Raw genomic sequence first — 10,340 nt, 5'->3', positions numbered from 1 at the left:
TTTGGTGTACACTAAAGGTAATACTCACAAATCCTATAATATCATGTCATTTACAACACATACTACTCTAAATTCACTTAAACAATAGACAACACTTCTCTCAACTACCACAACTCTCTCTCTCATATCCAAACACGCATATGCTCCCACTCTCCATCGGGTAGTATTCACTCATCTTCTTCTCTCTTTACTACTCTTAAACAATAGGGGGTGATGTACCCCCAGTGGAGCACCCTACCCAATTTATGATAGCCGAGGACCCCTTTTGCCCTAAACATTGTATTTACCTGTTTTGGGTAAAGAAAAATAGCACAAGTATATTTGTGCTTTTTAAGAAACATGTCCTGTGCTTTATTACATGACTAGTAGTATACCCGCGTGATGCTGCGGTGACGACAATATGTTTAAACGGATTTTTGGTAGTTGCAACCTTTTAAACATATGGTACGATACGGTTTTTACAAAAAATAAATGTTGCTTTTTTACGCTACAATTACTATACGAATAATAAAAACCAAGTTTTATACTCGTGGCATGGTAGTTTAAGAAAAATGACCGAAGCTCATTTTGCTGAGCATTTTGACCTGAACCAAATCTATTATGACAGTCACGGTTATTTTGGAAGTCTTTTGAAATTTTGCTGAACATAAATTCGTTTTTGTATATAATTGTTATGACGCAAACCAAAACCTATTTTTTTAAGATGACTCGAACTCACTATTCTTATAAAATGCTTTAACCACAATCAAAGTTGACAGTTTTTTTTATTGTCCCGAACTCATTTTACTACCCATCTTAATATGAACACATAACTTTTTTTTATAATAACCTAAACTTATTTGGCTTACATCCCGTTATAACATATCAAAGTCCTCGATCGTTAACACGAAAAAATAAAAATATTAAAAAAAATGATTGAAACTCATTTTGCTAGGCATTTTGCCCTGAACCAAATCTACCATGTTAGACACGGTTATTTTAGAGTCTTTTGAAACCTTCATAAACGACCAAAGATTTAATGTTCATCCTGAGCCAAAATTAATATTTTTTAACATCACCTAAACTCATTTTGAATATAATCGTTTTTACACAAACCAAAACCATTTTTTTAAGATGACTCGAACTCATTATGATTATAACATGTTTTAATCAGAACCAAAGTTGACAACTTTTTTTTAAATGACTCAAACTCATTTTATTATTGCATGTTTTGACCTAAACAAAATTTTAATCATTTTTTTTATAATGACATAAACTTATTTGGCTTACATCCAGTTATAACTCAAAGGCGCTTTAACCTGTCAAAGTCCTCAATCGTTGACCCGAAATAATAAAAATATTTTTAAAAAATGATCAAAACTCATTTTGATGTCATTTTAACTTGAACCAAAATTGATATTTTTTTCTAAATGACACGAAATCATTTTGGTTATAACATGCGCATCAATATTCTTACATTGGAACGCCGACAAAAATAAACACGTCGTAATTGTGTGTTTGAAATTTATTATTACATATTATATTCAAAGATATAAATGAAAAACAAAGAAAGAATATAGATGACTATATGGGTAAACTAAAGGGGATGGAAGAGTAATTATTAATTAAATTTATAAAAGTTGAGTATAGTTGAAGGGTTAAATTTATAATTATATTTTAGGTTCATAATTACATATTTGAGTTGTACTCTTATGCTTAATTGACTTGTACGTTATAATAAACACCTCAAAATAAAACAATTTTTTTATTAAAACGTCAACAAAAATAAGCATGTTGCAATGGTAGGTTCGTTTTTGTTTAAAACCCAATGTTTTAAAAGATATTGAAGAAATAAAAATTTTAAATGAATTTGTCAATTAAATGGGTAAAGATAGAGGGTTTATGTGTAACTAATTTATAAATTAACAAAGTTGTATTGAAGTTGAAGGATTACTTTTGTAACTATTTTCAAAAGTAACCATTTATAACGTACAAGATGTCACAAATACTATATTGCCCTTATATTTTCAAAATTAAATGCATTAGTGATTGTATTTTATGCAATAGTGATTGTACCTCTTAAAATTTAAGAGGTCATTCACTCATGCTTTATATAGATTACCTAACGCGTGTATTTTATGTAACCCAATTCACGCAATACTTTGTCTAGCTTTTCTTCTCCAGTTTAGAACATTAATTGTACCAATGTTTAATTTAGGAAAACAATGTCATGTAATCAGATAATATTTAAATATTATTCTTGCTTTGATTAAAAACTCCATTAGTCACGTTTTTAATCTTTTGAGTTGTCTATAGAATTAGTGTTCCAATATGATATCTAGCTAACATCCTCATCTTTTCAAATATTCAAGTTAAGACAAGTAAAGTTATATCTGAATTTATATTGCTAAAATAATGTTGCAGGACTCGTCATATTCATCAATCCTGTCACACTTAAGACCGTAAAACTGACTCATTTAAATGGATCAAACAAACTCACTTACTGATAGATTATACTAAAGTTATAAACATGCTAAACAGATTTAAGTCATAATAAATATCTTAAACAGGTTCATATGTTTCTTACCTCGATATCTGATGCAGTTTTGGAAGCGATCAATGACTTAAAAAACTCATGATAATCAAACACGAGAAATCGAACCAAAGGTTCAAAGAACAAAGTTTTTTATCATTAAAATTCAATCAAAAACTGAAAACTAATAAATCTTTAACCTTAACTTATGTTAAAATAAACAAGTATCTTACTATACAAGAAAGATAAAAATTAGGAAACTTGATTTTTAAACAAATAATAAAAGTTAGAGACAATTTTATAGAATAGTAACCAGGTTTCAAAAGTGTTCCAATTAGATCATTCAACTTTAAAAATGGTTCCAATTAACTCACTCAACTTTTACATTTTATTAAATTAAAGGTTTTAACATTTTTTAGCGTTTTTCTTTTTTGTTTCACGTAGGAAATCTTTTTATCTTTTTTTTATGTTGACGTTGAGTGACGACGTGGATTTTATTTTTTATTTTTGAATTTTGATATAATTAATGTTTTTTAATTTTTTTTAAAATATAACTACATATATTGCAAATTCCGATCCCCACATCTTATCCTCTATTTCTTTCTTAACGCATAAAAAAATTGGTGAGACTCGATTTGAAGATTTAGTGACCCGATCTGAGAAAAATATACATGAGTGATCTAATTGAAACACTTTTAAAAGTTGGTTGATATTCTATGAAATATTCCTTAAAAGTTAATAAGAATCTAAATTCAAATAAGAACTTAAACAAATAATAAAAGATTATAAGTATCTGAATTCAAATAAGAAAATAATCTGCATGAATATCACCCCTATGAATGACCCTACATACCATCTTCAAGCAAACTTATTAACTTCACAATCAAGGCATCAAAATATCTCCCTCATAAGCTCTCTTATGTAACAAAATATTAAATAATACTCAAAAACAATAATAAAACATATTATTTGGCATATCTTCTTGGACCAAGGAGAAACAGCAATTAATACCCCCATCACATGGAGTGTTTTCATGACCATGTAAAAGTAATCAAATCACAAAATGGACCCCTTTAATCCAAATATTCAAATCAATGCACCTTAAAACAATCAATCCACAGTTCCACACTATGCATGTTTCCCATAACCACCCATAAAGCCTTGATTGCCATATGAATTCTGACTAGATTCACATTCACTACTTATGGGCATCACACCAACTTCAAAATCAAATTAAATTTGTCCCCTTTACTAAATAACCACTTGTCCAATGTCCACAAATCTGTCAATGCTAACACGAACTTGACTAGCTTTCGTTACACTTTTTTATTATTAACGTTTCACAGTTGGTTCCCGAACACGGGTTTTTCTAGTTGATGAACTTGAAGACCAAGAAGTCGACACGGGTTGAGTTTTAGCTGCCGGTGAAAACCTGCTTGAATCGCTTTTAAGTTTCGTTTCATTGTTGGAACCGTCTTCTGCTTTGATTTGTCTCACTTTTGTCTCGTTTAATCCAGCCGGGAGAACACAATTGCAAAGAAAACCTAGAAACAATCACCTTTATTATATAAATAACAAGCAACATTGTTGATTAATAATACATAATATTCTACATGCTATTGTTTATTAATAATACATAAGGCTTTGAAAATAGAGCAACATCGAGTTATGAGCAAAACTAGATCCACATTTTGTGTTTATATCATAAATGCAGATGTTGCTTGTAACATAAAAAACTAATCTTGATTCATGAGTTGTGAAATTTAATGATAATAAACATGGGATCATGTGGGATTAGGTCAAAAAAATTCTATTCAAATTTCAAACCTGTTTCCTACACAAAGAACATCAAACTTTAATCGAGAAATAAATTAATCGTGTTAGCCCAAAATTGACAGTAAATGTTTGAAATTTAGTGGCAAATCGTTGACTTCAGAAGTCAAGCAAACACAAAATTATGTGAATTTTGTGGAGAAAAAAAATCCATCTTTTTATAAATATTAGAACTATAATATAATCTAAACTTAAAGTTGAAGTTAACTTGTACATGTTTGAAAGGCAAGTTCAACCAAATATTGAGCAAACTTTATAAATCTTATAATGCACTTATCAAATAATATGTGCATGAAACAAATATATATATATATATATATATATATATATATATATATATCGATTCTAACAAATTAAAAGAAAATAAAAGTTTGGGAACTTACCAAGTCGAGCGAGTCGGTTGACCCAACTAGGAATCGGCCTATTGGTCAACCGAAGGCACAAATCATTGCAGAAGTGATTACAATTTCTTGTAATGAGATTATAACTATTTCCAGTGTACTCTGTCGCTAACTTTTCAATAAACGAACGAACTTCACGCGAGCCAGAATCCGTCCTCCCTATTAATATCGATTTCCTAAACGTAAACCCCGGGCATTTTCTTGGCTCAACTTCAAAAATACCCGTTGTTGAATGTTCATGCGCACCAAACGCGTATTCTACACCATGCACTGACACAAAAATAATAATCAAACTGTCACAATCTAAATATCATAATTATAACTATGTTTAAAATACAAAATGTAGGTTTTTAACCAATTGATCAAAACATAAAATGTGTTATCAATAACAAACTAGTAGGATAATAATATTAAAACAAATTACTCAATAACATTGCAACAGCCCAAGTAAACCGTGTTAAGATAATTTCCACTTTGCAACTCACGGTTTTGTTTTCATCTGACGAATTACTCGCCCTAGCAAAACACGTCTTTATTACGGTTTACTCGGGCTGTTACAAATATAGCCAATGACTAAAATTAAAACAAAGTGGTTACAAACCTTGTACACCAGAGTGATAAACACCAAGACCAACCCAATAAGCATAACCATTGATTGGAGTGAGATCATAAACATTCAAATACACAGGAACAGTCCCTGTCTTCTTTTTCCTCGGAATAATCCTGCACAACATCTTTCTTCTTGTGTCTGAATTTGATCCTCAAAAACTGAAATTGAATTGTGAAATCAAAGTCTCACGTAAACCCCACAAAAGTTCAATCAATTTCCATCTCAAATCATCAATTTCCAATTCGATTTGAATCGGATTTTATCATGTAAACAGAATATTCAAGAATGTCAAAATTCGAACGAAAGATTGATGATTTCACAATAGTTTCGAATTCTGAAACAAACCCTTTTCAATTGGGATCCAAATTAACAAAACCCAGAAAGAGTTTATGGAGAAATTGGAGGGTTTTGAGGGATTGAGGAATTGGGGTTTGATTATTATTTAATTTATAACAGTGGAAAAATGAGGAATTGGGGGAATAATATTTGACTGCTTAGGTGGCATCGGCGGCTTTTTTGGTTAAACTTAACAACTTCTATTTAAAGAAAGTATAAGAAACTATACTTTTGCTTGGCTTTTGGAGTTTATGGGAATAATATCTTGTAAAAACATGCATGGTTAAAACTCTCAACATAATGCATAATTAAAACTCTCAACATAATGTTGTTCTATGACGCGTGGCGTTACCGTCGTCATTCTAAAGTTTTTCAAAAAGTGTAGTGCTAAAAAGCGTACAACTCTTCTACAAATCTACAATCATTAAGTATTCTCCTTTCTCACTCCCATAAACAACACAAAGGAAATGAATAACTCTCGTGTATATTAATCAGAAAATATAACTCAAAAACTTATTATAACTCTCAAATTCTAACTATGTTCAACTATTGATAAACCCTAACTTTGTCACACCCCAACTTAAGACAGAAATGCCGGGGCGCGAACATATTGTTCACAACTCACAAGGTGCTATCATGCAATTGTAAAGTGACAATATCTAATTAATTATTTTAAATAAACAATTTACATTTAAGTATATCAAGTATAAAAAAATTACAAAACAATATCAAATAGTTATTGAATAAGGTTTATATCCTAAAAGTCATATTTAAGTGATCTTCATCTTGATAAACAATCCAACCAGCAAATGCGTACAAAATAAGAAAAGTTTGTCAAAGGGAAGTTGAGTGAGAAATCACCAGTTTTGACACTAACAATAATATATATAAGAAAACCGCAAAACTGTTATTTGTGAGTATAAACAATCAAATCATAGCATGTAAATATATCAAACAAATAATAATGTGTGGGCTAAACCATTGTCATGTGAATCAGGCATTGGTTACCATGATAGAATAATTGAATTGTCGGTGAAACCAATGTCATGCGATCGGGCGCCGACCACTACGACATGATGTGACTATAATGATGGACCTCTCCGAATGCAATAAATAAACACATAAACAAATAACAAATAGCAAGTATGTCACCCCCTCAAATTTTGATTAACGGAGTTTAACCGTGAAGCGTGTGACATATCAGGATCTTGCTCATTTGTTTTACAAAACATCTAATTCAAAATATTCAAAATGTTATTTAAGTCTCATTCAAACATGAGAAAACAAAAACCAAACCATACAGTTTAAATATTTGCGGAAGCGTAAAGTAAATGGTTTAAAATAATAAACTACATGCTCAAACATGCACAACCCATCATATGTAAACAATGTGAAATAAAAGTTCATGCGACAACTGTGAATCCTGACATAGGCAATGCAACCCACTCCTTAGCACATCTAGCAACCTGGGCAAGTATAAATACTCAAGGTTCAACACGAGGTTGGTGAGTTCGTAAGTTGTAGTAAAAAGTAGTATATACATTATAGATTGTATACGTAGCATAAGTAGTGTATGCATAAGTAGATTTATTACTTTTCAAATATACCAAGGTACATAACTCATTTACAAGCTACTAGACGTTTGATCCGAAGCTGAATGTATGTATGCCTTCTTACCAGGTATATCACCAATACTAGCGTATAAAAGTTAGGTAAATATAACACCCGTTTTACGACATCACAGCCTTGCTAGCGCAACTAGCCCGGGTGGGGTTTGTCAAACCAAGTAATACAACTCCATATAACCTCGCGATCCCATCATATCATTTCAAGGTAATGTAAGGACTTTAAGTGATATAAGGGCATCTACTATAAACTTGTGATATATAAGAAACTACATGAATCTAAAACAAGTCGCTGCGTTTTCCTCTCGAAAACCAGTATGTAAGTATATCCATATTTTCTCCTCGAAAACAAGTATAGGAAAATGTTGTGTTTTCAATCCAGAAAACAAGTAAGGAAAACGTTTTGTGTTTTCAATCTAGAAAACACGTATACAAAAATATTTGTGTTTTCAATCCAGAAAACAATGAGAAGTGTTTTGTGTTTTCAATCCATAAAACAAGTATACAAAAATAATTTTGTGTTTTCAATCCATAAAACAAGAAAAATGCATGAACTCACCTGGTGTCGCGTGTAATATACTTTCCTCAAAACCAAAAGGATGCACTTGACTCGATAACTATTTCCTAGTACAAGTGTTTAAGTTATGAGAGTGTATTCAACAATACATGACTCTAAGACCCACATATGACTCACACAAATTTGACCCGATGACTCGTTAATAACTCGTGTAAATGTTGTGCATGACGTGTAAGATAACAAAGTTTGTGTGAACGGAGTTAACGTGAAAGTGCAGGGTGTCACATTATCCCCTTGTTGAAAGAATTTTCATCTCGGAAATTGATAGATGTCGCTAATTAGTAAATAAGTAGACTCACAGTCTAAACGGGTGATCAAAATGAAATTAAGTAGATTTTCCGTATATATGTATGATCAAAATGAACCAAGTAGACATCTCGTCTATATGTATGATCAAAATAACTCGTAGAATCCCGTTTATAGATTAATGTCGCTAACGTTTGGGTAGAGTTGCCAATGTTTAAAAAAAATTCTCGGTTAGCACATCATCCCCTTGTTAAAAGAAATTTCGGGATATGATAGTTTGAGACCGTAACGATAGTTTATCGATAATAAAAGTGTCAAAGCACATGGCAGTATAAAAATTTGAAACATGTCTTGCATGAATGATTTTTTCGATGCTTTATGGAATTTGAGATTCATGGTCTTTGGCGCGAGTATCGGTCAGCAAGGTCAAAGCGGAAGTGAATATGCTTAAGGGGCTAAGATTGGGAAACGATCTGGATCTAGTCCCCATCGTCAACATACCGTTAGTGCTTATAATTAGGGTGTAACGTAGCTAGCCCACCACACTAATAGAACATTGCAAGTGACTCCTATGACCAATCATTACTTCGCCAATGTGAACTATAACTAAAGGAGAAATTGAATAGTTTGAATTCGTTCAATAACATTAGGTGTCTTGTATAGGGTCGTATCCATAAGAATATTTGCATTGTCGACCAGATGCTTGCACTTCGTGAATTACGGATTTAACGGGTTTGGTTGGTTTCACAAAGGAGGGTTTCGAAAATGGAGAGCCTTACTCCGGCTAACAGAGGTAGTTCTTTCAGGTTGGTTGCATGATGGATTTAGTCTTCATATGTGTGATATAAGATGCTTCAAGTGTAGAGACAATTTCTTGTGTGAAAGAAGTTTCATGTCAAAGTTCCATACCAAGGAAAAAAAATGGAAAAACAAAATGAGAGGGAAAGAGCTTATGTGTTCATCACAGGTAACATTGTTGCGGGATTTTGATCGATTACTCGGAACTGTGTCCATACAGTAAAGGTTAGTCAACACGAAGTTTAAGGAGTTAAGACAATAGGATTATCACGTAGAAAATATGATTGTGGAATTTGTTATGATAGAGCATAAAACAGGTAAGGCTGAGGGTTGAACATAAGTAAGAAAAGTAGAGTCGAAAGGGAATTCATAATCAGAGCATAAGGAATAGGGTGTCAGTTTACGAGGCGTTCTTCATTTTCTATGCACAAGACAAAGTTGTAGGTCCAGCCATAAGATTCTGGAAATGTTTTCAATCAAAAGGGTTTTCTTAACAATGTTTTGATGAGGCTCACAAATTCATGGAAACACTTATAATAATTAATCAGGATATATATAAAAAAAAGTCAGTAATCATAGTCTAGGGCTCGTAGTCGTCAGTAACTTTAAATAATCGAGTATAGAGTTTTAAGAGTTTGCCTTAGAAAATCGTTCACACAACGAAATCCCATCTCACACCAATGTACCTATAGATTCACGATTACGTTCCGGACCTTACTCGTTAATTTATCTTACATTGGGCTGTTATGTCCTTTCCATTTTGCCTTTATATGATAGTGGTGATATCATAAACATGAGTAGTGAACGTCAATGAGGTAATGCCAAAAGCAGAGGAAGGAGGGAACTTGTTATCGATGTATTCAGTATCTAACTAAGTCTGGTAATCACTGCCATTCGTTGGTGTCACCTGCTAGCGTGTGATGAATCCTCATGTGCCTCCTCACTTTTCACTGGTGCTAGACCGACCTCTTCCAAATTAGTGGTGGCATCAAAATACATATCAGGATGCGAAGCAAGATGCAAGATAACAAGTTAAAAGATATCTTATCAGCCAAGGATGGTGACATGGTTATCGTGGGCATACCAATGACATAGTGTGTGTGAATGCTATGTATGTATGTATGTATGTGTGTATGTGTGTATGTATATATGTATGTAAGTATTTATGTATTGCGACGCATGATAACAATGTACTAATGGGTTGACACGTTTGAAAAAATGTAGTTGAGCTTTAAAAAGGTCATAAACTGGTTTATCGACAACAAACCGGGTTCACTATAACTAATGGCTCTGATACCCATCTGTCACACCCTCAAATTTCGACTAACGGAGTTTAACCGTGAAGCGTGTGACATACCAGGATCTTGCTCATTTGTTATACCAAACATCTAATTCAAAATAT

At 32.3% G+C, this 10,340-nt stretch overlaps 1 protein-coding gene across 1 annotated transcript; it reads right to left on the bottom strand.

The window, feature by feature from the left end:
- Window positions 1-3,410: 3,410 nt before the first annotated feature.
- On the bottom strand, window positions 3,411-5,798 carry LOC143626988 (deSI-like protein At4g17486). The gene is made up of 3 exons (XM_077096896.1): window positions 5,348-5,798; window positions 4,729-5,016; window positions 3,411-4,056 (listed from the first exon to the last, which is right to left on the bottom strand). The coding sequence occupies exons 1-3, from the start codon at window positions 5,478-5,480 to the stop codon at window positions 3,845-3,847; spliced, it is 633 nt and encodes a 210-aa protein (XP_076953011.1). The 5' UTR covers window positions 5,481-5,798; the 3' UTR covers window positions 3,411-3,844.
- Window positions 5,799-10,340: the final 4,542 nt, after the last annotated feature.

The sequence above is a fragment of the Bidens hawaiensis genome, unplaced genomic scaffold (assembly GCF_021521415.1).
Source record: "Bidens hawaiensis isolate Kalapana, Puna unplaced genomic scaffold, B.hawaiensis_p1.1 tig00004551_1, whole genome shotgun sequence".
In the NCBI taxonomy this organism is placed as follows: domain Eukaryota; kingdom Viridiplantae; phylum Streptophyta; class Magnoliopsida; order Asterales; family Asteraceae; genus Bidens; species Bidens hawaiensis.
The sequence above is the reverse complement of the archived record's forward strand: the minus strand, read 5'-3'. Positions and strand labels throughout refer to the sequence as shown.

Coding starts and splice junctions, on each gene's coding strand:
- LOC143626988 (XM_077096896.1), bottom strand. CDS start 5,480: ATGTTGTGCAGGATTATTCCGAGGAAAAAGAAGACAGGGACTGTTCCT. Junction 5,017..5,347: donor TTATCACTCTGGTGTACAAG/GTTTGTAACCAC, acceptor TTTTTGTGTCAG/TGCATGGTGTAGAATACGCG. Junction 4,057..4,728: donor CAACCGACTCGCTCGACTTG/GTAAGTTCCCAA, acceptor GATTGTTTCTAG/GTTTTCTTTGCAATTGTGTT.